The following is a 26,825-nucleotide window of genomic DNA, read 5'->3' as shown; positions in this document are numbered from 1 at the left end:
AAAAGTGTGAGGAAACAGACTCTCTCTGCTATTGTGTCTGGGCGCCAAAATTTTACATTTTACAGAAAAATAATGGTGGACTCTCTGTGATGAGGGACAAGGGAAGAGCCATAATAGGGCTTTTACTTCTGAAAAAGAAAATAAGAATTTAAGTGATGCAAAATCAATTTTCCTTTAATTTTTAGAAAGAGAAACGTCCTTCCCCTAAATCATAAAGAATTTTTAATCAGTTTGAACTTTCTATTATAATTAGTTGTATCTAACTACTTTGATTTTTTAAAAATCTTCATGTATTTATTATTTTACTTGTTTAATTTTACTTCCTGAGAAATGACAGAATGATATGTGGCCTCGCTCACAAAGGGCTTGTGGCTGCATCAATTCACCTGTTCAGTCAGAGATTTGAAATCTCAGCCCTTTTTTCCGAAATTATGATGATTAGCCCTCTGTGCCATCTCAACCTTGCCTGGTTCCCAGGCCAGCCCACAAATATCCGTTTAACCCTTAGGGTCCCTGAGACAACATACTCATCTTTCCCTGCCATAAAGAAACATGGCCTAAGTCCCAGGTCAAGATACCAGACATACATCTTTTGCCCATTATTTGGCAACCGTTACACTCATTCTCACCTCTTCTCCTTACTCTGGGGCATTCAGTGCACAGGAGCCCCATTCCCAACAGGTCCCTCCAGTGGGAGCAGGAGCTCTGGGAGGCCTGATTGGACAGGGGCTGTGGTGCTAGAGATCAAAATCTGATGGGTTCATCAAAATTGAGCCACATGATGGCTTAATTGATAGTAGCAGGTAGGAAGGTGCAGCTCTCCTGGCAAAAGCAGACTTTTCATCTGTGTGGGCTGTTCTTAAAAAGGGCTATCACACAAACTGTTTTACCTGGGACCATCCTCACTTGTGCTGGCTCACCCAGTCTTATTATTAATATCTCCCCCTTTCACTTGAAAAACTGTCCTTGTTTGGGCAATGCATTTTATGAACCCCCCATTGGTTGCCATGTTTTCCTACATCAGAGGCCATTGCCCTAAGCACAATAGACATGGACCTTTTTTTTTTTTCAGAAATGGACCAAAGCACGTCTAAAAAGGAGAAGTCTTATATATTTTCTTGTTTTAGAATGGCAATGGAAATGACAAGCAGCATAAAATTTTGGAAAAAGGAAAAGCTTTGTTGTTGTTTTTAATTCATTATCATTTCTTGTTTGCTTAAGGTTCAAGAAGAAATTTAAGGAATGACTTACTAGTGGCAGCGGATTCCATCACTAACACCATGTCCTCTCTCGTGAAAGAACTGAATTCTGGTGCGTCCCTTGTTCTCTCTCATTTGTCTGCTCTTTGGAGAAGGACCCAAAAGTAGTGGGGGCCTCTGTTAGCGATCTGCTCATTGTCAAGTATAAAAGAATTTTTTAAAGATCTGTGTGGTATTTTATTGCTATATTCAGATTTTTAAGTTAATGTTTATAATTGCTGTCAAGAAGACTTAATACTTGCTTAATGTGGGAAGTGTAATGACACAGAAAAGAATAAAGAGAAATACTAAAATTGACTTTATAATTCAAGAAGCCAGAGATTGTCGCTGTTAACACCTGTCATGATCCACAGTGACATAATGCAGTTGTTTCATAAAGTCAGATGTCTTATTTACTAATTTAGATTCTGTTCATTTGGAATGCATGACTATTTGAATGAAGCTAACCTGAAATTTACCTTTGCAGTATTTCCAAAGAAAGATATACCCAGAATATAACAGCACAAAGTTATGAGCATCTTTTATCCAAATAATACTAAACAGAATTTTAAAAACTTGAACAGCATGAATATTCAAATAACTATCTTACCAGTTACTAATGCATCTCATCTATTCTTTAAAGCACACTTAGCAGGCGCTGGCCGGTTGGCTCAGTGGTAGAGCGTCGGCCTGGCGTGCGGAAGTCCCGGGTTCGATTACCAGCCAGGGCACACAGGAGAGGCGCCCATCTGCTTCTCCACCCCTCCCCCTCTCCTTCCTCTCTCTCTCTCTTCCCCTCAGGCTCCATTGGAGCAAAAGATGGCCCGGGCGCTGGGGATGGCTCCTGGGCCTCTGCCCCAGGCGCTCGAGTGGCTCTGGTCGCGACAGAGCGATGCCCCAGATGGGCAGAGCATCGCCCCCTGGTGGGCGTGCCGGGTGGATCCCGGTCAGGCGCATGCGGGAGTCTGACTGCCTCTCCGTTTCCAGCTTCAGAAAAATATAAATAAATAAATAAATAAATAAATAAATAAATAAAGCACACTTAGCAAGATATTTGCCTGGAAGTACTGGGGTCATTTAGGTGAGATTGCAACTATAAGAATTAATAATTCAATATTTTTTTAAATCTGGATTTAAATTTCTTAAAACCTCTATAATAAGAATTAAAGTAATGAAAATTGTTGCTGCTACTTTAGACTAAGATTACTACAGGATAGAAATGACAGCAGTTAGTACATCATGGGTAATGGTATATACCCACTGCCCTACCAAGCGATTACTAAAAATGTTGTTCTTATTGTAGAAGTCTCAAGTACTATTAATTTATACTCTTATGAAACTTTAACATCTTAAGTGAATATAATACTTCAGGTTTGTATTTCCTAAATTAAGGTAATATTAAGCAAAAGTGACAATTTTATGGAAGACTTCTGTAAAGGAGCAAAAACAGGAGTTTTAAGTAAAGACACAAAGATTTCTCATAACATTTCTGAGATTTAAAAAAAGACAATACTGTATATCAAACAGTTTTATAGTAATTCATGTCAAGTTTCAATTCTCATTTAGAATTAAAATAAACGCTTACTTGACTTACAATAACTGGTTAATGTTTTATACAGCACGGGTGGGTTTTTGTTCAGCCTAGCCCTTTCTTTGCTGATTATAAAAATTCTAACAAGTCATTTTTTGTTCCTTCAATTGTACCTAATAGAGGTAGGGAGTGAAACGGAGAGTAACGTGGATTCTGAATTTGCACGAACTCAGTTTGAGGATCTGGTTCCATCGCCAACCTCTGAAAAGGCTTTTCTAGCGCAAATCCATGCCCGGAAACCCGGGTATGTTCACAGCAGCGCTACCCCAAGCACCCTGCGCAGTGACGTGTGAGTATCTTCTGCTCGGGGGCATCTTCTCAGTAACAGAACACTGTATGTAGGGCGCATCGGAAAATGAAAATATAGTTGGTTCGTTCTTTATTTCGAAGAAAGATGATGAGGCTTCCTTTTCTGACAGAAGAGGTAGGAGGGTGCTACATTTACATTTGACATTGTGACTTTCCCCCCTCACAATTTCCAGAGAGTGTCAATAACCAAAGCCGACCGGTGCTTATTGAGAGTCTGGCTCACCCAAGGCACTGTGCTAGTTTTATACAAAAAAAAAAAAAAATCACTTCCATCCTTCCAGGACTCACAGACTAGTTCAGGAGATGAGTCGTTCTATCTTTTGCACTTTTTATATTTGTACTTGGAGGGCCCCATGATGCCAGAGAGGCTTCTCTGTGCATAATGTGATGAACAATATTGTATAAGCAATAAGAATTGAAATGAGTATAGTCATGCAATGCTTAATAACAGAGATGTGTTCTGAGAGATGCATCATTAGGCAATTTTGTCATGTACACACATCACAGAGTGCACTTACAGCTTACACAAAGCTAGATGGTTCAGCCTACTGCACACCTAGACTATATGGTCTAGTAACCTATTGCTCCTAGGCTACAAGCCTATACAGCGTGTCGCTGTAGAAAACAACACGAGATAAAATAAGCACAAGGGAAATTGATGAAATCAAGAGAAAAAGTAAATCTGAGATACTTGGAGCTGCTGCCACCATAACACAGCATACTGTTTAACAGCAAACTTATTTATAAGTGGAAAATAATGCTAAAACATGCAGTAAATATACAAACCAGTAATATAATCATGTATTAGCATTATCAAGTATTATGTGCTACACATAACTTTTATACAACCCGCATAGCAGTAGGTCTGTTTACACCAGCATCACCACAGACACATGAGTAATGTGTTGCGCTATAGTGTATGACAGCTATGCTGTCACTAGGTGATAAGAATTTTTCAGCTCCATTATAATCTTAGGGGACAACCATCATATATGCGGTCAGGCCTTGACCAAAAATGTCATTATGCACCACATGACTGTAAATGCATAAAATCTCATTACAGAGAAATCCAATTTGATGATACAGAGAAGAGTAGCATGGCCCCTATGCAAGGATGACACGCAAACTCGTGAAGCATTCCATGTTTTTTTAAAAAAAGAAAGAAATCCAGCTTGGTTGACTTGTTGACTATGTCTAAATCGGACCCTTAAAAGACATTTTGCAGAGGTTTTCACCCCTTTAAGCTTCTGTACCTTGATGGAAGCCAGCAGAATCAGGTCCCCCACTACTTTCTGTAACACTGGGTCAGCTCAAAGCAGTCAGGCAGAGGAAACTAAAGCTAGAAACGAAGGGAAGCTAGGACAGAGCTGAAGAGCCCAGTTTGGGAGGGAAGAGAGCGAAAGAAAAGAAGGGAAGAGCATGGGCCTTCAGGACGACAAGGCTCCCGGAGTGGTCAGTGATGTGGGCAGAGTTCACCAAAAGGCTGGAAAACGGAATTGCTAAGTGTTAAGAAAAAAAAAAAACTATAGATGGGTGATAGCGCTTAATGTGAAAAGGACTACAGACTAGTCTACAAAAAATAAATTGGCTGTTTTAAAGACCCAATGAAGAAACTAAACAGAGACCTTTCTGGTGTTTTGGCTCCCAATCCAAGCAGTGAGTAAAAGACCAGTCATAATGGGAAATTATAAATAGATATGCTTTGAAAGCCAACTGTGAAAGGCAGAGCATAAGATCAGAACAAAACACTTGTAACGTAATTTACTGTGGCAGTGGGCTGCTGCTTTTAATTTTAGTTTGCTCTCTTGTCCTTTCCTCTATAATTTAGAATGACTTGATTTGTTTGTTATTCAAAATGGTGAAGTAATTGTCATCAGTTTAGTCTAGTAAATACATATCTATTTGACTTTCTATGATTAAGCATTTATTTGGTGGTTACTTAAAATTTTTTCGTTCCAATCCTAAAATCCAAGACTGTGGCTAAAGCCACCCAGTCTACTGTCCCCCATATGCTGGTGGCAGTTCCAGCTACCAACACTGCAGCAGGAATTTGGGAGAAAAAGTTCATGGAAGCCTCATAGACCTATTTATGCTGGCCCCAAACCTCTAAAAATAACGAGAACATGTTGTACAGATATAAATAAACTTGAGCAATGGCATTTAAGTTCCTATCCAAAAACTTCTCCTTGACTACTCTTTTCATTTTAGGGAATAATTTCATATCTGTACTATCTAAACGTGTATTGTGCTTTTACCTTGAGAAAATTTTAGTCATGTGATTTAGGTAGTGAATTTGTGTTCTAAAAGCTTTGTATATATTAAGAGGAATAGATGGAAAGAGTCACACATTAGTGAATAAGGTCATTTTAATCTGGCCTGACCAGGCAGTGGCACAGTGGATAGAATGTCAGACTGGGACACAGAGGACCCAAGTTTGAAACCCCCGAGGTCACCGGCTTGAGTGCAGGTTCATGCGACTTAAGCATGGGCTCACCAGTTTGAGCGTGGGGTGGCTGGCTTGACTGTGGGATCATAGACATGACCCCATGGTCACTGGCTTGAAACCCAAGGTCTCTGGCTTGAGCCTAACATCTCTGGCTTGAGCAAGGGGTCACTCGCTCTGCTGTAGCCCCCCAGTCAAGGCACATATGAGAAAGCAATCAATGAACAACTAAGGTGCCACAGCAAAGAATTGATGCTTCTTTTCTCTCTCCCTTCTGTCTGTCCCCATCTGTCCCTCTCTCTGTCTCTCTGTCTGTCACAAAAAAGGTCATTTTTATCTAAAGTTGGACAATTTAAAAGAATTTCTTAGATTTAAAGCTAATATAAATTTTTAAGATCAAGAGCTATAAGTTAGAGTTAACCTTCCTGACATTGATTAGCTGATATTTGGAAGCTTAACTCTACTATAAAAATAAAGCACATGTGTGCACATGTCTACACACGTGCATAATATGGAGAGGGTTAAATTATGAACAAATGTCCTTAATCTTTATTTCACTAGAGGGCTCACTTTCCTTATAGAAAGTGTTTTTGGATTCCATTAAAAAAAAAAAAAATTGGGGAAAATTATATCCACCTGGAAGATAAGTCTCCTTTTTTTTTTAAGATTGATATTTAAATGCTGACTTGTTCCTGCAAACCCTAGAAAACCAGATGACTAATAATGATCAGAGAACAATAGGAAAATTGCATATGAGAATACAGTGGTCATGTATTTTCCTAAACTTGCAAAGTTTGGGGGTTTTTTAATGTTCTGTTAGGTAACAGAAAACAGTGAATTGAAGCGAAGAAGTGAACTGGAGGACTAAGTGAATGTGCCTTCCAAACTGCAGCTAACGCACGAATTTGCACTGAAACTTTCCTTCTAAGATTTGCTCCAAAACTCCATCTGTGGTTTATTCCCAGGGTTACAGAAGATGGCGACCCCTACGTGCAGCCTGAGGAGGAGAACTATGAGAACGACTCGGTGCGGCAGCTGGAGAACGAGCTCCAGATGGAGGAATACCTGAAGCAGAAGCTGCAGGATGAAGCCTATCAGGTACGGGGGTCGGGCCCACACCACTCACACGTGCTCCAGCCCCCGAGAGCTGGGGCTTCCCTACGACTCCAAAACATCAGAGCTGCCTTTCTCCTTCCACCCTCCCTTTCGGGAATACTCTGACTACACTCCTTAGTCCATGTATTCTAGACACTAAAAAATTTAAATACTTTTTCGCATAGATGAAAATAATATACGGAGAATAAGGCCCAAGGAAATTGAATAAAGCATAAATATGTCTCCTGCCTTGAATGATTGGTTCTCAGCCCCCCTCAATACCTACCTCACGTCCAATGGAAATAGCAGGCAAGTGACAAACCTCACTAAGAAAGGTCGGGGGGACCATGGGTCCCATGTTCAGCAGAGTGTGGGTGGACAGATTGTCATACATACTGGACTGTATTACTCCATCTGAGAATTCACTGAACGTAACACATGCAATGGGAATAAATGTAATTGGTAGCTCATTCTAAAGGAGATGCAGTTTTCCCGTGGAAACTGTTCTACTGCAGTGTTTGTCTTTCTTGTATATTATTTCCTTTCCCCTTAATCCACCCTGTTTTCTTGGGGTTCTGGGAGTTCAGGGATGTTTGCCTATTCAAGACCTGCTGCTCCCCAAGTCTCAGCGGGTCATTATATTGTAAGGCTTTCTGTTCAATGGCCAGAGAATTTACTCCACATTCCTAGGTCAACAACGGCGCTCTCTCTCTCTCTCTCTTACTCTGTTAGTGAAAGAGAGAATAAATAATCTTCTATTTCTCATAGATTAAGTTTTAAAATATTTTCCCAAGAAGAATGTAACAAGATGAAAACTGGAGCCCACCAACCCCACCCCAACAATATGAGACAAAAGTTTGGCCCCTTTGGATTGTGCGATTCACCCTTTTGGTTTCACAAACACATTTCAGAAACAAGTTGGTCTAGGCCAGGGGTCTCAAACTTGCGGCCCGTCGAACAATTTTGTGCGGCCCGCAGACTAACCCACGAAGTTCAAAATATTTTGGATAAAATTAAGTAAGCCTACTTGTATAAAATTAGGGGCCTACTTGTATTTTTCATTTCTCTAGCATCCTAGCTAGATATTAGCTTAGTTAACAGCAGTTGTGATGCGAACTACAGTTTCTGGTCGTTTTGTGACACTGAGTAAACTGCATGTACGATTGTGCTTGTTGTACTGATTTTTTTTTTGTTTTCAACTGCAGTGAGAAAAGTGTTGCGTAACAGTTGCCTTTTGTAGACCTAGTGCGGCCCGCCGAACAGCTGTGATCTTGCTCTGCGGCCCACATGCTGAGTTGAGTTTGAGACCCCTGGTCTAGGCATACAAAAAAAATAGCCAAAACAGTGACTATATCGGTAATGCCATGCTTCAGTGCTGCAGAAACAAAGTCACCTAACGTACAGACCCATGGAGAAGGCTCCTCTTTTCAATTTCTATGGCCCATCCACAGAGGAAATTAGCTTGGATGAAGCTGCCAGGATGTCTCTGGGAACCCTGAGGGATATTCTACACATATCTCATTTGCCTCTCCTACATAGAGGGAGAGAGAGGTGGTTAAGTAATCAATATTCTGGTTCATGCTGTTAGAGACACCTGTTAGACCTCCCTTTTAGAGCTCATATCAGTTTCCAGATTTGAGTGGTAACAGTTACTGAAATTCTAGGGTTTATTTATTTATTTATTTATTGTATTTTTCTGAAGCTGGAAACGGGGATAGACAGACAGACTCCCGCATGCGCCCGACCGGGATCCACCTGGCACGCCCACCAGGGGGCGACGCTCTGCCCACCAGGAGGCGATGCTCTGCCCCTCCGGGGCGTCGCGACCAGAGCCACTCTAGCGCCTGGGGCAGAGGCCAAGGAGCCATCCCCAGTGCCCGGGCCATCTTTGCTCCAATGGAGCCTTGGCTGCGGGAGAGGAAGAGAGAGACAGAGAGGAAGGAGAGGGGGAGGGGTGGAGAAGCAGATGGGCGCTTCTCCTATGTGCCCTGGCCGGGAATCGAACCCGGGACTTCTGCACGCCAGGCCGACGCTCTACCACTGAGCCAACCGGCCAGGGCCTTCTAGGGTTTATTTTAAGGGGAGGCAGCCATTCCATATAAAATATTAGACTTTTACTTGTTTTAATGAATTAAGAATTTAACCGTATATGAGTAAAATGAAGGGAAATTCTATTAATAGCTTCAGATCCAGTTGGAGTTTTTGCCATCTCTGGTAAATCTTAAGCTGCTTCTCTCTCTCCTTACCTTTCCATGCCCAGTGACTACAAGGGAAAGGCCAAGAAAAGGGCTAGGATAATATAACAGGCCTGTGTGTCCCCACTGAAGACATGTGCCTCGGAGAACTTTGGAGTGGTTTTCCTTGACTGTTCTGTGAGCATGTGGTTGTTTGTTGGATCGGAATGTATTATCGTTCACTGGACTCTCCCTCTTTTTCTTTCTCTGTCTTTGTGCATGGCTTCCAACCAAATAATTCACCAGCTTGACTGCATCACAGACTTGACATGTCACCTTTCTTGTTTGTGTCCTTTGTCACCCACAGGTCAGCTTGCAAGGTTGAATACAATATCCTTTTATCACTCTCCTCTCAAGTAAGTACCCTCTTGTTTAGGATGTGGCCACTGTACACTGAACTCTCATAACCTGTAACCTAAATTCACAGTCACCCTCTCTTAGGTGTTTGTATGTGATAAATATCCTTCTTCCCTGCTTTTGTCAAAGAATCATCCCAGTCTATGGAGCATTTTGTTACAATCCAGTAGAGATTTGGTAAACAACCTTGGGAGTTGACTTTTTAACTCGATTAATTAGGAAAAATGGCACAGAAACTTCTACAACACCAGATATGCCCCAGAAATATTCTGTGGCTATGAAACCACATCCAATCCATAATAGCACCCAAGTTTGAGTCTATCACTTGAGAAGGAATAGTCCGGGCTTGTTCAGGACTTCTAGAGATGGGCCAGCTCCTTAGTCATGCTGTCCTTGGGGCCTAAAAGGTCAAAGGTATGTCCTTCACAAGTGAAAGCTGAACTGAAACAAAAGCAAAAACAAAAGAAGCAAAACATAAAGGAAAACTTCTGCAGCCTTTTATTTTTGGAACAGCTAATTCAAATCCTTTCTGGAATTGAAGAATATATATCAATTTAAAGTATTATTTACATGACATGTGATACTTGCCCCTCTCCCCACCTACATAAATGGAAAATCCTCAGTAATTGTTTAATGGAGCGAGATCAGCACTTGACTGGCAGGATCACTTGAGTGTGGTGATCTGAAGCTTAGGCTCCAAATTCTAATAGACCCAATATCAAATGTGAGTTTCATCAAATCCTAGGAGCATACCCTTGAACAAACTATTAAACCTCTGTGAGCTTCCATTCCCTCTGTACAACATGCATGATAATACCTGCATCACAGAGGAGTTGTCCTTTCTGAGATACAGGTTTTAAAGATCTTAACCTAGTGGCAGGCACACTAGAATTTTAATGAACCCACTCGTACATGCCTGGCACTATGTTCAGTGCTCTATAAGCAGTTCAGTCCCTGGGAGCTGCAGCAGTTATGATGTAGTTGCATGGGTACTCCTGAGAGTCAGAACTAGCTTGCTCCCCCTATTTTTTATAAACAAGGCTAGGAATCATCTACGTGCAATGATTCAATACACTTTCAGCTACACTGTCCCTTAAGTCTAGATGGTTTCTCTGGCTCCCGCTAATGGCCACTTAGATGTCCCTCATTACAGTTCTAAGCTAATACCTCTCTCACAGTTATCTGCTGCACTGGCCCAAGTGCTTATATCTGCTGTTATTATGTAGTCTTTTCCAACCATGGAATCCCGTTTAAGTCTAATACAGGAGATAATAAACTCAACTGTGGCTGCCACACTGAAAAGGGGATAGAGATCTCCTAAATGGCATCAATTAGTAAAGAACACATTCTAGATCAAACACTACACACCTCCTCCTGTCTCAGTCCTCAGGTTAAGATTAAGCAAGTAAAAACCATGGCGTGATTGCTATTATGAAATATATATACGTTTAGAGCTATGAGACCCTTTTGGTGTAAAAGAAAGGGACGTATTGACCCCATTCCATTCTGCCTCCCTTGGGTTGAAGAATGTGACAGCACATACTCTCCTGATCCATTACAACTACAGTAAAAAAATTCTCAGGAGCTGTTTCTGAAAATATTCACTCTAGTTATAACAAATCTAGTCCCCAAGGAGCAAGCTTTTTCCCTTAATAGCATTTTCCTTCTCTTAGCTCCAGCAATTTGATTATTTTTGTTCTGCACATTATTTAAACCTCAGTAGTTACTGTTTAGAAAAATATATATATTTTTAAAGTTTATGAATTGTCCTTGACATAAAGCCAGATAAAAAGTAGCATTTGTTTCTTGTATCTAAAAGCCAAATATTTCAGTACTTTGAAAATTCTCAGGCAATATTTTATCTTTGGTACAAATTTAGCAGTAAAAAAAATACATATAGGCATTGGCTGGTTTGCTTAATAGTAGAGCATCGGCCCAGTGTTTGGATGTCCCAGGTTTGATCCCTGGTCAGAGTACATAGGAGAAGCAACTATCTGCTTCTCCACCTCTCCCCCTCTCCCTTCTCTTTCTCTCTCTCTCTTTCTCTCTCTCTCTCTCTCTCTCTCGCTCTCTCTCTCTCTCTCTCTCTTCCCTTGCCACAGCCATGGCTCAGTTGGAGCAAGTGGGCCCCCAGGCACTGAAGATGGCTCCATGGCCTCACCTCAGGTGCTGAAATAGCTTGGTTGCTGAGCAACGGAACAACAGTTCCAGATGGGCAGAGCATTGCCCCATAGGGTGCTTGCTGGGTAGATCCCAGTTGGTGTGCATGCAGGAGTCTGTCTCTCTCTGCCTACCCACTTCTCACTTAAGGGGAAAAAAAAAACAGCTGTGGCCTTTGTCATTTAGAACATCCTGTACCTACCTAGCTGGCATTCAGAGGACTCTAAATATGAACCAGCCTGTCACTAAATCAGTCACTTAGGCAAAAATCATTTAAAACATGGTAGAAACCTGCAGAACCTAGTGGTGTTTCTTCTTTCCAGCCGGTTCCATCTTACTGTAATTTTTTTGTAGTAGCCAAGAAATACAGCTGAAATTTTAGAGCAGTATATGATATTCAAATCTGTTTGCTTGACTACAAAACCAGAAATTATCTCAGAGTGTAGGCATCTTTTATCCAAGGATGCTAACATCGACTTCATCAGCTCGAAGTCAATTAGGTTTCCACCAACAGAGCCCTACATGGACAAAGGTCATGACACAAGATACTGGAAGACCCACCCTCTGCTCAGAAAGAGCCTGAGGCCTATTGGAAGATAAATGTGCACTTATCAACGCAGAAACCAGTAAAACCTAGCTTACTGCTTCTCAGCTAGCCACTTTGGAAGAAACAGTATACATAAGGCTTAGCACTCAATTTAGAGTCCATTCTGGTCCAGTCATTTCTCAGATTTGTCCCTTTTCCATCCCTCTGGCTGCATATTTCACTCTCTTGGACCAGCCACAACCTAACTTCAGACGTTGGGAAATTTGAAGATCAATAGTGGATTTATTTTTTTAATTTTTAAAAATTAGCATGACATTCTGATGGTGAGTCAGTGCTCTTATCTCCTGGTCCGAAGGACAGCATGGCATTGCTTTAACCCTCCAGATGCCTTGGGTCCCCATTAAGCAAGAGACTCAATGTGATTTTTTTTTTGTCCTTTCTTTCAGAAGATATAATAAATAGCACATAGTGTCCCCAGGACATTCACTCCTGATTGTCAGAGGAAAGGAATAGAGAAAGAGAGAGAGAAAGAGAATATGTGTGTGTGTGTGTGTGTGTGTGTGTGTGTGTGTGTGTGAGAGAGAGAGAGAGAGAGAGAGAGAGAGAAAAGGGGGGATTCTAAGCTTCCTGATTTTAATTTAGAGAACAGTTCTCATCTTTAAAAAAAATTCCACATTCCTTATCCCCAGGCAAACTATAGTCAGACAGATGATGAAAGTAACATGAGAGCTGGTGATGAAGGGAGCGCTGCACCCAGCCACACAGAGGAGAAGACAGCAGCCTGGCAGCAGCCTCACCGGAGAGGAACCGCCACCCGCAGCAGCTCCTGCCACACCCCTGCCCCTAAAGACGTATTCTGCTGACTGTAGTGCAGCTAATGTTTTGTTCTAAGATTTGTAGTTCATAGGTGTGTGTTTTAAGAAGGAAAAAAAAAAAAAAGACTTCTGTTCAAAGCTAACTTATCAGCTCCATCTTCTGTAACATGGCTCATCCCGGTTAAAAACAAACAAAAAAACCACAGGCTGACACCCATGCTGCTGTCACTCATGATGGCAGTATTAACAAGCATTTTAAACCTTTGCACATGATCTTGAACCTGTTCAGTTTACAATGACAACACTAATACTCTTTGTAGCTAGAAGTTTAATTTCTGAATTCTTTGAGATTTTAACAAAACAATTTATTATACAGTGTACATTTTTTTTTCCACAGCATTTGGGAAAAAAGCATCCACTTGCAATTATTCTTTGACCCGGAAGGATCTGGTTCCTGAGTGTACAGACTCAGAGGCCAGAAGCCAAGAAAGGTCATTGGCCCGCACTGTCTGTGTTGTCTTCAAGTCTCTGTGAGCAGTGACTTGAACCAAACAAACCAGGAAAATGCAGTTTTGGGGGCTTCTTCCCAACTTGGGGTTGTTTTCTTTCAAGATACTCTAACAAATCAGCCATAGAACTTAGTGTAAATATTTTTTCCAAATAGAGAACGTATTAAAAAAAAAAGACAACATTCAAATTATATAGAATCTAGTTTTTAAAATCAGCACAGATCTTCTTAAAAACTGTGAACTATGTTTTGAAATACTCGTTACTAAAGCTGTTTATAAACCACAGGTGCCATAAGATCCCCAAACGGACTAAAGTGATCTTTGCTCTTCCACGGTCTTGTTCCTCTCGTTTTAGCTTTAGGGAGCATGTCTCTAACAGCACCGCTCACCCACAAGTTCCCCGATCAGGTTGTTTGGAGGCCTTCAGCTTTAATTGTACAGGCTTCAAGTGCGCTTGCAAAAACATTTGCTCTCCTTTTATTTCTGAATGTGTATTGCCTTAGCTGGCTATCTGGTGTTCTCTGCATGCAGCCTTCTGTGGTCATGTGAAAGGAAACAGGCTCTTCTGAATTGAGTTGGGACTTTGCACTCAGGGAGAAACTGGTGTGCAAAAGAACTGTCAAAGAAGGGAGAATGAAAGTCTGGTCCTTTATGAGGACCCTTTTTGGGGGGCACTAAAGACCTCCCTTAGGGATTCCTGGGATATGAAAAAAAAATTTTTTCAAGACTTGATGAAGTTAGAATCCTGCAACATATTATATACATTATACTTAAATTGGCACCTTCTCTGGTACTCTTGCTTCTCCTTTGAAAGAAAGAAGAGAACATCATTTCTGAACAGTGGTTCTCAAAGTATGTTCCCTGGACCAGAAAGCATAGGCATCATCACCTGGGAATTTATTTAGAAATGCAGATTCTTGGGCCCCAACCCAGTCCTACTGAATCAGAAACTCTGGGGGTGGGGCCCAGCAATCTGTGTTTTAATAAACCCTCCAGGTAATTCTGATGCATGCTAAAAGCTGAGAACCACTGCTTTAGAATAAAGTTGTATAATACAATCTCTGAAAAGGCCTTATTCAGAATAAACAGAAAAGGTTCCGTGTCGATGTTAAAGCTTCAACAGCTTGATTTTGCATCCAGGGCTGTCAGAGACCTTCTCCCACCCCACAGAGTCGGTTTGGTGGGTGCCCAGCTGAGAACAGACATCCTGACATCTTCCAGCTCCCTCTCGGAGGACTCGAAGATGTTCCTGTCTCTGCATTTGTCAGCATGGTACCATCTCCTTGGCTGCCCTTTAGAACAAGATCACTTGCTTTGGGGATAGTAAAGCTCTTGGTTGATATTAGTAAGGAGCCCATTCTGTCCATTGATGTACTTAATCATGCTTCCTTCCAGAGAACCAGTCTGACAAATGTCCCTGAGAACAGGCTGACACCAAAGTGGCACAACTGCACAGTTCTCAGATTTCTTTGCACAGATGGATTTTATTGCGGGTTTTGTTAATATATTAATGTTCATCTCCTTTCCACTGCCCATCTTCTGTGAAACCATACCTCTCTAGATGGAGCAGGTGGTCCCTGGTGCCTCACACATAACTTAAAACCACTACATCCCAGCTACCTACATTGCAGTCAGCTCTAAATCATAGCCAGATAGTTCTTAAACTCGGAACTCTGATCTTGCAAGTGGCATGCAACCACTGACTGGACTGAGCTGACATCTGTTGTTGCTTTGTGTTTCTACACTAGAATGTTTGTCTAAGGTTTGAGCTGTTTTGCTGATAATCTTCCCCCTTGTCGTAGCCTTCATTGCCAACTCCATCACATGGTTGTTGATACCATCATAAAAAGTCATTGCAAGGACTCTGGAAACTGCTGCCAATGACCAATTCCTGACTAACCGGCCACCTTTTCTTTCTCTTAGCTCCACGTCAGCACTGAGACCAGACTCAAGCACCCCTGTCCTGTAATCGAGACAAAATGGCGTGTGTTGTTTTGGGTTTTTGTGGTTTTTGGTGGGTTTCTTTCCTTGGCTCTCCAAATTTACTATTGGGGCCTATTCTAAGAGCAAACCCAGCAGGTTTTACCTGTCCTGTCCATTAGACACAATTATATCTCGTGTGGGGGCGTTTCTTTCTTTTTCCACGATAAATTGCACATCCATCTCCACCAGAGATGATGACCTGTTAATGAGCACTGGTCTAACACAGCCAACCCTCTTCCACAGCGCCATGTTAATGGAGGGAGGGAGGAGGGTGAAATCTACTGTATGGTATTCAGGAATCAGTTGTGGTTGGTCAGGACGGAAGTTGGGGTAAGTTTGGTTGGTCAGAGGGAGATGTGCTGGAGATTGTGAAAAATGGATTCTCGAATGATAAGGCAGGGAAGGTTCATTTGTAAGTAGTAATGTGAACTTAATTGCATAAGAGTGTGGCCTTTGTTGTGATATACTATGTATTTTCTTATATGCATGAGCCAAACTGCTGCATCATAATTTAGCACTGATGTCTGCTTTTATTTTGATCATCTTTGTTCACCCTTATTAATTTTTGGCTGTTAACTGTAGATAAACATTGTAAATACAGCAACTTTTGGTTGCTGCAATCCCCTTGGTTCGATTCCATGCAAGGAGCCACAAATAAGAACTCCACTGTGTCCTCAGAAGAAAGGGCATTTTTACTTTTGAGCCAAAAAGAGAGAAAAAACAATCAGAAATGTGACGTCTTAAGCCTAATTAACTGTAAGAGTTTTTAAATTATGACTACTGTAATTTGACACCATTTGAAGTAACCAATTCAAAGACCCTAAAGATTTCACAATCTTCATTGGTATTGTAACAAAACTATTATTGTATGGATTTTTGTATTGCTGTTAAGTATTATTTTGTGTGTATGTGTGTGTATGTGTGTGTGTATGTTGGAACCTCCTGGGGACATGTTATATTTTGAAGTGATTAAACTATTTAATTGTGTGTCTATATTTTGGAATGGAATTATTTCTTCATTAAAAATGTTTTTAAAAATACTATACCTTGTGTATTTTATTTTTTGTAGTTTTAATGAATCTTTCCTAAAGTAATATGAAGCCAGTCTGTTCAAAGGAGAAAGACAGTCAGTCAGTATTTGCGGTGTAAAGCAGGAACTGTTAATTTGAGTATTAGGAATCTGAGGCAAAATATCTCACCTTTGTGCACACAGTTTTCTTCTACTAGAAAGCCTTGTTATAGTCAACATATTTTGTGCTTACTTTATATCAGACACTGCTAGAAAATAAGTATAACTGCTCACAAAAATTAAGGGATATTCAAAATGAGTATGAAGCTATACAATATCCCCTAGTGTTTGTGAGCACTATACTTTGTTACCTCACTTGATCTTTTGATTCCAGAACATCTAAACAGGTACTTGGCAAATATTACATGCTCAACCATTATTTGCTGAATGAATGAATAAATGCATTAGTGGCTTTTGTTTTGTTTGTGCTACAGCTGGTAAGAAAGGAGAATCAGCACACCCTTGAGGTCACTGTGATGATAGCACAAAGACACAAGAGTTCCAAGGAAGGGACAAAAACTAAGAATGTTGCTACTTCCTACATTCTAATTTTTCCTCATAGCCTCTGATTCCCATGAAATGGAGTGTTGTGCTTTTTCTTTGCTCAAGAAGCCAATTCCTTTACAACCATGCGCAGAATCTGAGTCTGACTCCCAACATTTCATGAATGGCATTTTAGGGAACTCTGTCTTTGAGTGGTACTTCAGGTCTCTGGGGTTGATTTGGAGTCCATAAAAATGATGTAAACCCTCAAGAGGCACCAGAGAATGAAACTAAGAGACTCTGCATCGATCACAGGGGAGAATCCTGACCCAATGGGACCTCTAGAGGAAACACACATCCCCCTGCCCTTTGGAGGGGAGAGACAAGGATGTGTTCATCCAAGTTTCTTTCCAGCTCTATCTCAGTGCCTCATCCCTGCATCTCTTAGAAGCCACATTTAGTTCTGATTTCCCTCTCTCAATATTTCTCAACTTAATCTAGTTGAAAAGTCACCTGAGGAGTCAGTGGATTATGATATAGGAGATCTAGGGTAGGGCCAAGAATTTATATTTTTAATATATGCTTCAGGTGAAACGTACAGTTTGACAAGTTTTAGGAAAAGTCATTACCTTGTTACTTGAATGTGTCCCAGGGACCAAAAGCATTAGCACCACGTGGGAGCAAGTGACAAATGCAGAGTCCCGGGCTCCAAACCAAACCTATTAAATCAGAATCTGCATTTTATCAAGGTCCCCAGGGGATTTGTGTGAACCTCATTAGAAGTTCTGACCTGGAGCTCAGCTTTAATCCTAGCCTCCAATATTAAGTTCAGTTAGGTCCTCAGGGGGTGCTATTTCAGCTAGGATAGTGCCATGCTTCTTGAACTGATAGTTTTGATTTAGTGACTCTGGGGCCCAAGATCTGCATTTCAAACAAGTTTTCAGGGAAGCTGATCTTTGAGGACAACACTTGAGGGGCAAGGGCATAGAACTCTTTTAAAATAAGACAAATTCTGGGGAGTTTGTTACTGGTAAACAGGTATAATAATCCATCCCTGAGTTTTAGAAATTCCTGTACATAACAACTAAAAATACTCAAGTCCAAAGACATGAACATGATGGAAGTTCTGTTGTCTTGGGCCACTCAGGTAATATTATAGCAGTTAAACTATACCAGGAGCACTGGAAGCAGCTGGATTTAAAAATACTGCAAAAGCAGAAGCTTTTGCTCCAAAAGTTGAGGCCTCTGTTTCCATGGTACCAGGACTCACCCAGAATAAAATTCTATTAGCCTAAGTGGACCCACAAGAATAGATTGGCAAAGTTGGGATAGGGTCAGTTTGGGTGAGAAGAAGCTCAGGACATTTCGGATTCATCATTCCAGGAGAGCACATAAGCTACTAAGATCCCCAGGAAGAGGTTCTCTGGGCACCTTGGGAACCTGGGATCCTGCCCTCTCTGGGTCTATGATGCCACAGGTTATGCTGGGACTACTATGCTATGATGAGGCACACCCCAAACACACACTTAAAACCCCAAAGATATATATACAATTAGAATTGGTATAAGTCAAAAATAATGTAGTAGTGCTTAGACAACTTATGGCATGATATGGTAGGCTGGAATACTAAGAAGCCATAAAAATGATGATACAGAGATACATTTATCAACATGGAAGATATTTACATAAATCAATCCAAAAATCAGATTATAAAAGACAGTAAGAATGGCCCAAGTGTTAATGAATATTTGAGTGCCTAGGCATAGAAAAATACCCAGAAAATATATATACCAAAATGTTAACGATCTAAACCAGGGGTCTCCAAACTTTTTACACAAGGGGCCAGTTCACTGTCCCTCAGACCACTGGAGGGCCAGACGATAAAAAAAACTATGAACAAATCCCTATGCACACTGCACATATCTTATTTTAAAGTAAAAAAACAAAACGGGAACAAATACAATATTTAAAATAAAGAACAAGTAAATTTAAATCAACAAACTGACCAGTATTTCAATGGGAACTATGGGCCTGCTTTTAGCTAATGAGATGGCCAATGTCCAGTTCCATATTTGTCACTGCTAGCCGTAACCAGTGATATGACGTGCTTCCAGAGCTGTGACGCGTGCATCCCGCATCACCAGAAGTAGTACTGTATGTGAGTGACGCCACGCTTTGCGGCACCGCCACATACAGTACTCCTGGAGCACAGGATGACCACCAATGAAAAAGGTGCCCCTTCCGGAAGTGCAGTGGGGGCCAAATAAATGGCCTCAGGGGGTTGCAGTTTGGGGACCCCTGATCTAAACCATGGGATAATGGATGACTTTTTTTTTTGTATTTTTCTGAAATTGAAAATGGGGAGGCAGTCAGACAGACTCCCGCATGCTCCTGACCGGATCCACCCGGCATGCCCACCAGGGGGCGATGTTCTGCCCATCTGAGGCGTTGTTCTGCTGCAACCAGAGCCACTCTAGCGCCTGAGGCAGAGGCCATGGAGCCATCCTCAGCGGCCGGGCCAACTTTGCTCCAATGGAGCCTTGGCTGTGGGAGGGGAAGAGAGAGACAGAGAGGAAGGAGAGGAGGAGGAGTGGAGAAGCAGATGGGTGCTTCTCCTGTGTGCCCTGGCTGGGAATCGAACCCGGGACTCCTGCACGCCAGGCTGATGTTCTACCACTGAGCAAACTGGCCAGGGCGACATTTTTATTTTCTTTATCATGTTATTCATTTCCAGGTTCACTATCATAAATGTTTAGAATAGATGAGTGGATGGGTGGATGGTTAAGAAAAAGCGTACTTGGGTTGGACAGTTTCTCTGATTTGGTAACAAGGTCTCTTGAATTGGCCAACATCTTGGAAGTACATGTCTAACAATGAGAATGTTTATGCCTTTAGTAAGCAAAAGATTCTCTTTTTGCCTATAGAGATACTCAATAGCATTATTATTCCACAGAACATTGGGAACTACATTTGCTTGCTTGCTTTTTTTTTTTAAACATTTATTTTACTTATTTTATTTATTTATTTTTTTTACAGAGGCAGAGATAGACAGGGACAGACAGACAGGAACGGAGAGAGATGAGAAGCATCAATCATCAGTTTCTCGTTGCGTGTTGCGACTTCTTAGTTGTTCATTGATTGCTTTCTCGCATGTGCCTTGACCGTGGGCCTTCAGCAGACTGAGTAACCCCCTGCTGGAACCAGCGACCTTGGGTCCAAGCTGGTGAGCTCTTTGCTCAAGCCAGATGAGCCCGCGCTCAAGCTGGCAACCTCGGGGTCTCGAACCTGGGTCCTTCCGCATCCCAGTCCGACGCTCTATCCACTGCGCCACCACCTGGTCAGGCTGCTTGCTTGCTTTTAAAGAAAACCTAATAAAATATTGGAGGCTTATAAGTCAAGTTAAATAATGAGAATATTTGGTCCTCCCCCCAACCCTAATGGACAAAATAAAAGCAAAACTAAAGTGGGTAGAAATAAAGAAGCAAACCAGTAACGCAGGCCCCGCTTATTCTCCAGCTCTAGTTCTGCTTGCTGTCTCACGTGTCAAGTGGGGCTAACCCAACCTTTCCTGGATTCTTCACTTTCTAGTCTCCTGATTGTGACATGCAGGAAGAGGGCTACTAAATCTCAAAAAAGAACAATTGTTGGAACACAAAAGGCACTAGATAAATGGTTTATCTGGCATTCCATATTTTTGGAGGTCTCTTTATGGCCTCTCTTTCTTGAAAACAGCTACACCCTGAGAATACCTGGAAGGACCAGTTAAACCAGTTCTAGACTTCAAAGAGAAACTTACTTTTGCTTTCCTTGGAATTCTTTTCCTTGGCAAACATTGTTCCTTGCCATCAGTGAGGTGAGCAAAAGTAGGCCAAGAGTTCAGGTGTGCCTGCTCTGGACCTCTAGGCAGAGAGAGTTCTCCACATGTTAAGCCTAATCCAGAGGGACCCAAAACATGGAAGACACGAACAAAGTCCATCGATTACACATCAAAGCTTTATTGTCTAGCTTGGCCAAGCGGCGGCAACTCCAACAGAAATCTGAGAGAGAGCACGCCGGCCCTTTGTTCTACTTAGTTTTTATAGTTTTGTGAGAAGTAAAAACAGAAGTACAGAAGTAAAAAATTGCAATTAGGAGCCCTTTACCACTATTGGTTATAGTCATATGTCCTTTAACATGATAGGACCATGTTCAATTTGCAAGCCATACATCATTTTGGAGAAAACAAAATTTACAAGCCAACACAATGGTAGAAAGATGTCTCTTTATATATTAAAAGGCATTCCTATATTATCTAGTGTTTATCTGCTATCTCTCTGTCCAGAGTCACACGTGTTAACCACACGCATTTACATAGGAGAGGTAGTTTCAGTGGGGACAAATGCCCGCAAATGGCTCATTGCTATAAGAAAAGGTTTATTTTGGCTTTTCTCTTCCTGTACCTGGCTAGCCATTCACCCCTTTCCCCACAGGGTTGGTGGAATGTCTGGGAATCCATGTTTTCCTCCCCTTTGCATTTACAATACAATGCCAAGGGCCATCCTGGTTTTATACCAATCACACAGTACAGAGACTATTTCTCACAATTCCTCTGCACACCTTAACCCAAATTAATAAAATGTTCTTCAAGCCTCTTAAAATATGAATTATTGATTCTGTAGCTTTTGGTACTTTATGTTAAGCCTAATCTGAGGGACTCGAAACATTGAAGACATGAACAAAATCCATCGATTACACACCAAAGCTTTATTATCTAGCTTGGCCAAGAGGTGGCAACTCCAACAGAAATCTGAGGGAGAGCACGCCGGCCCTTTGTTCTACTTAGTTTTTATAGTTTTGCAAGCTGTAAGTATAGAAGCAAAAATTGCAATTAGGTGCCCTTTATCACTATTGGTTATAGTCATATGCCCTTTAACATAATAGGACCATGTTCAATTTGCAAGCCATACATCATTTTGGAGAAAACAAAATTTACAAGACAACATAATGATAGAAAGATGTCTCTTTACATATTAAGAGACATTCCTATATTTTCTAATGTTTATCCATCATCTCTTTGTCCAGAGTCACACACATTAACTATATGCATTCATATGGGAGGGGTAGTTTCCGTGGGGACAAATGCCCGCAAATGGCTCATAGTTATAAGAAAAGGCTTATTTTGGCTTTTCTCTTCCTGTACCTGGCTAGCCATTCACCCCTTTCCCCACAGGTGTGGTGGAATGTCAGGGAATCCATGTTTTCCTCCCCTTTGCATTTACAATACAATGCCAAGGGCCATCCTGGTTTTATGCCAATCACACAGTACAGAGATTATTCACAAAATTTCTCTGCACACCTTAACTCAAATTAATAAAATGTTCTTTAAGCTCTTAAAATATTAATATCGATTCTGTAGCTTTTGGTACTTTACAACACCTGTGGGTGAGGTGGCGCAGTGGCTCCCCATTCCCCTCTGAATGGGAGGATAAGACGCGATATCTACCGAGGGGAGAGGCTGGTAGGTAGGCTGAAACGTAGGTCGACGGACCAGGAGGTTGGCGGCCCCTAGCTGGCGTTTGATCAGGATGGGATAAGCAATAATCAGGTATTGCTCTTTGTTAACTGGGCAGGTAAGATGGGTGGTTAGGCCCAGCACTTTTCCCCTGGATATAAAAAAAACACCCTGTTTATATTTCGGTCCCCAACAGATTCCCCTTTTGTATTTATTAAAATTTCAAATTTGTGTGTTGTGATTCATATTCATCTGAATTCCCATGTTTGGATTTGGAGGCAGACTGGAAAAGTATAAAATAAACAACAATATTAAAACAGCCAATACTAACAGATATTATAACAAGTGTCCTAATACAATGAAGTGATTAAAACCTATTAGATTATTAAGCAAAGTCTTAACTAATACAACAGGATTTAAAATAAAAATTTTAGTCTTAAATGTCCTTAACATGTTAATGTAATTTCACCAAGTCTATGCTGACACCATCACCGCTTCATATTATTTGTAAATGTAACCCAACCCCACTTCAGTTTGAGAAGTGTCCCAAGGAGCAGGAGTCACACACATTCAGGAAAAGTTCACAAGGCACTGGAGTTGTGGTCACATTTCCATGCTTTGCAGCTAGAGTCCAAGTCCCAATGACCACTGCTTTTAGCTGGTAACAATTCAGGTAGACTGGAAAAGCTGTCTGCAGCACGTATGGAGACGGAGCTTCTGTTTTCTTTAAACTGGAGAGGTGAACCCAGGGTGCCTTTCTCTGGAGTTCTGCAATCATGGCGTTGTGAAGAGAACCTGTGGATACACTATCCTGGATAGCAGAAGTAAATTTGTCTAAAATAGGAGTAAGTTCCAGCCTAAAATAGGCATGGGGCATTGAGGCAAGAGAAATAAAGAAAACACTATATATTAAACAAAGCAGCAGAAAATAAAGCTATCAATACCCACAACAGAGATCTTCGAGGGATGAATAAAAAAAACTGAATATTCAGGCAAGGCATAATAAGTGGCCCTTGTGTCCATAAGAAAGGAGATCAGTTTACCTGCTACTTGGAAGAAATACCCTAGGCTCGTCCACAGCGACGTGAGATGGGGCCGATGGCCCTGGGCACCTTTAGTCTTCAGTGGCAAGCCTCAGTAGGCTGGCAAGGTCAGGTCACAGGTAGCCAGAGCAAGGCTAGAAGAGACTGAACCCTCCCTTGGAGGAGTGAGGGAGCAGCTTACCTTCCAGTGACCCTTTTTCCCATAGTAAAGGCATGTCCCTGGTGGGGGCTGAGAAGCTCAATGACCTTCCTTTCCACTCTTGAAGCAGGGCCCTGATGGAGTCCTATGAAGTCTCTTTGGGGCGTTGGAGCCTTTATGGGCATATGCCAAGAGCTGGTGTTTTGCCTGATCTATTTTTGGGCTCTGTCTGCCTTTTCTGTTCCTCTCTTGGTCATTATAGACCTAAAATGCCATGCTCAGAAGATCTCGTTGAGGGGTTTGAGGGTCCCCATCTGCCTATATAAACTTTTTCCATTTACCTAGAGCTGATTGGAAAAAGACAAAACAGCATTATCAGCTGGATCAAATAAAAGAGGGTAGAAGTTTGCAGGAAGAGAAAAGAAGTTTGGCATCTCTTGTAGGATTCCAGAGTCTCTCAACTGCTGAATAAACCTGTACATCAGTAATCAAAAGAAAAATTTTTTAAGTAAACAGCATGATAAAATAGATTTGCAGGAGTTCCAGGATATGACTCCTTCCCCCCCTTTTAAGATTGTTTATAATTGAACTTTAAGCATTTGTTGAGCATACTTTATAATACCTTGACTTCAAAATTATAAGAAATACTTGTCTTTTTGTTAACTTAACAAAACATAGTAAATGCATTTTCAAGTAACATTCCCATACTTATTAAAACATTTCTATCTCGTTAATTAACAGGCAAATTAAAGAGCACAATAAGGCTGGAAAATTCCAGTGTGGCTTTCATTATTTTCCTATATTATTAATGAAAATCTACACCTTTGTTAGGTAAATCTACTCTGCTTCAAGCTTTGTAGCTTGCAGCAGCAGCCTGAAGTTTGAAGCAGTTTAGCCAAAATTAGCAAGTTTTTAGGATTCACATTCTATTCTATTTAAATTTAAATGAGTGCACTATATTTATTCCAATTAAAATTAAAATTTTGTAGGGATGATATCATCTTATTTTTTTCAATATTAAAGCCGGCATTTCCAATTTTTGTATGCAAGAACTTAAGACATTATATTTAGATAACATTAAACAAAGACCAAACACAAACAAGGATCAGACAAGGTAGACAAATCAGAGAGAAACCCGGGATTTTAGAGATTAGAACTTGGCCTGCTTGATCATTATGCAGGGCTACTATGATAGGAACAAAAGGATAGAAGCTAAACAGAACTCTCTTGAAAAGGTTCCAGAACAGCCGTTTATGAGATTCTGTTTAGCCACATCCAAACAGGTGTTCCCTTCACTCTCATTTCAGGCATAGAACAGTAAAGAACTAAAATGAGTTTAGAGAAAGAGAATAACTGGAAAAATCTAATTTTCCCAAACTCTTAAGTATTTCTTTTTACTAAAGAGAATAACTTTAAAAAGCATTTTAGTGTTCTAATCATTCATAAATTCTAATAGCTGCTACAACCAGCAGCTCGAAATCCCTCCAATTTCAACCCCCGCTGAAGGGCAGGTTTAGCTTATCTGGGAGGGGAATCTTTTCCCGCTCCTCTCCTGGGGCTGGGGCTCCTAGGCAGAACCCAACCTCTCTCGCACAAAGGTCAGCCTTCTGTAGAGCCGCCACCCCCTCGGTCACAGGGATTTGGGGCCCGGGGGCTTGGAGGCGCTTCCTCTGCTGCTGCGTCTGGAGCTTGTAGGAGCTGCACATTCCAGCAAAGGAGGCTGCGCTGTGCACCTGGCCTGTGCCACCCATGAGACACGTCCGGTCTGTTGCCTGAGTGCCCCCAGCGGGACATGCTTTCTGCACTGCCCACGCGAGTGGCCGCCTGCACGTCCAAGAGGGGACCATGGCTGGGCCACACTGGCGGCCGCATGGACTCAAGGCGGTGGCTGCCACGGCTTCTCGCGCTTGCGCTACCGGAAACTTGGTGGTGTCCGGAGCCTTGTATTTGGGGCATGCCTTCCCCGCTGCCCACCTTTTGTATGCGGATTTCGAGCACTGGCCAGAGCTCTCTCCCACCCTATTTGTGTCTTTTTCGCCCCGCTGACCTAGGAAGCCTCCGCTTCTGCCTCCACTGTCGCCTGCTCACTTCACCTCAGAGGCACAGGGCAGGGCAAGTTGCAAGGCCAGCGCAAACCCTAGTCCTCAGGCGGCCTTGTCCCTGCCGCTTTACCAGCTCTGGGCTCATCGCCCCTGCCTGGGGAGGCCAGCCTTCTGCTCTTTGGAGCCGTGATTTCCAAGGATCTGAGACAAAGGCTTTGGGAGCAGAGGGCTGTAGAGCCACAAACCCATCTTCCAAGTTATTCTCAGACTCCAAGCTCTTATATTTACATTCCTCTGTTTCTACCTCATTCTGATTTTATTCTCAAATAAAAACATTTGTACAAAAAGAAAAAGGTTCCTCACTTTTGAACCTATTACTCCCATAGTTATTTACTCCCAAATTACTACTATACTCTCCCCCCACACTGTACTTAAAAGCTTCACTCTCTAAAAGCTTTAACTCACTTCGTGTGCTCACTTCTGGGGGAGTTTCATTACCTCTTCGCTTTCCATTCTGCCACCCATGTCTGGCTGTGGGGAGAATAGGGCCAAGACGAATGCAGTGACAAAAACAGATAGACAAACAGCAAAAAAACCCAGACAAACAGCAAAAACAGATAGACAAACAGGCACCACTCTTCCCTCGAGCTCAGAATATCTAAACTCAAACGGGGTTCCCTAAAAGCGGGCTGCCCTCCCAAATCTCCCAACCTCACGTCCGAGGAGAGACGGCCACCGGCCCCTTCCTGGCTCGTCAGTCAGGGCTCGCATGGCAACCAAATGGTCACGACCTTGTTCTACTTACCCGGGGTTGAACAAGAAAGCTCCGGTGTGCAGACCGATGGTGGTCCCTCAATCCCGGATGGGCCCCCAAATGTTAAGCCTAATCCAGAGGGACTCGAAACATGGAAGACACGAACAAAGTCCATCGATTACACATCAAAGCTTTATTGTCTTAGCGTGGCCAAGCGGCAGCAACTCCGACAGAAATCTGAGGGAGAGCACGCCGGCCCTTTGTTCTACCTAGTTTTTATAGTTTTGTAAGTGGGAAGTACAGAAGTAAAAATTGCAATTAGGGCCCTGGCCGGTTGGCTCAGTAGTAGAGCATCGGCCTGGTGTGCAGGAGTTCCAGGTTCGATTCCCGGCTAGGGCACACAGGAGGGGTGCCCATCTGCCTCTCCACCCCTCCCTCTTCCCTTCCTCTCTCTCTTTTCCCCTCTTGCAGCCAAGGCTCCATTAGAGCAAAAGATGGCCCGGGAGCTGGGGATGGCTCCATG

The 26,825-nt window shown here is 42.0% G+C and overlaps 1 protein-coding gene and 1 pseudogene across 13 annotated transcripts in view; both read left to right on the top strand.

The window, feature by feature from the left end:
* DTNA (dystrobrevin alpha) overlaps positions 1 to 16,321 on the top strand; it is a 372,686-nt gene extending 356,365 nt beyond the window's left edge. For 7 of the 13 annotated variants that reach the window (XM_066352951.1, XM_066352959.1, XM_066352958.1 and 4 more), the window contains 4 exons: positions 1,222 to 1,311; positions 2,950 to 3,118; positions 6,547 to 6,679; positions 15,222 to 16,321. In XM_066352951.1, the coding sequence (XP_066209048.1) occupies positions 1,222 to 1,311; positions 2,950 to 3,118; positions 6,547 to 6,679; positions 15,222 to 15,362 (533 nt within the window). In that variant the 3' untranslated portion in view covers positions 15,363 to 16,321. Of the gene's footprint in view, positions 1 to 1,221; positions 1,312 to 2,949; positions 3,119 to 6,546; positions 6,680 to 9,217; positions 9,267 to 12,663; positions 12,829 to 15,221 lie in introns of those variants that run through there. The other 6 variants (XM_066352962.1, XM_066352961.1, XM_066352960.1 and 3 more) reach the window with 2 other exon arrangements.
* On the top strand, positions 4,175 to 4,287 carry LOC136383626 (U6 spliceosomal RNA; annotated as a pseudogene).
* Positions 16,322 to 26,825: the final 10,504 nt, after the last annotated feature.

The sequence above is a fragment of the Saccopteryx leptura genome, chromosome 11, assembly GCF_036850995.1.
Source record: "Saccopteryx leptura isolate mSacLep1 chromosome 11, mSacLep1_pri_phased_curated, whole genome shotgun sequence".
NCBI lineage: Eukaryota > Metazoa > Chordata > Mammalia > Chiroptera > Emballonuridae > Saccopteryx > Saccopteryx leptura.
Note: the sequence above shows the minus strand (reverse complement) of the source record. Positions and strands in the feature narration are given on the sequence as shown.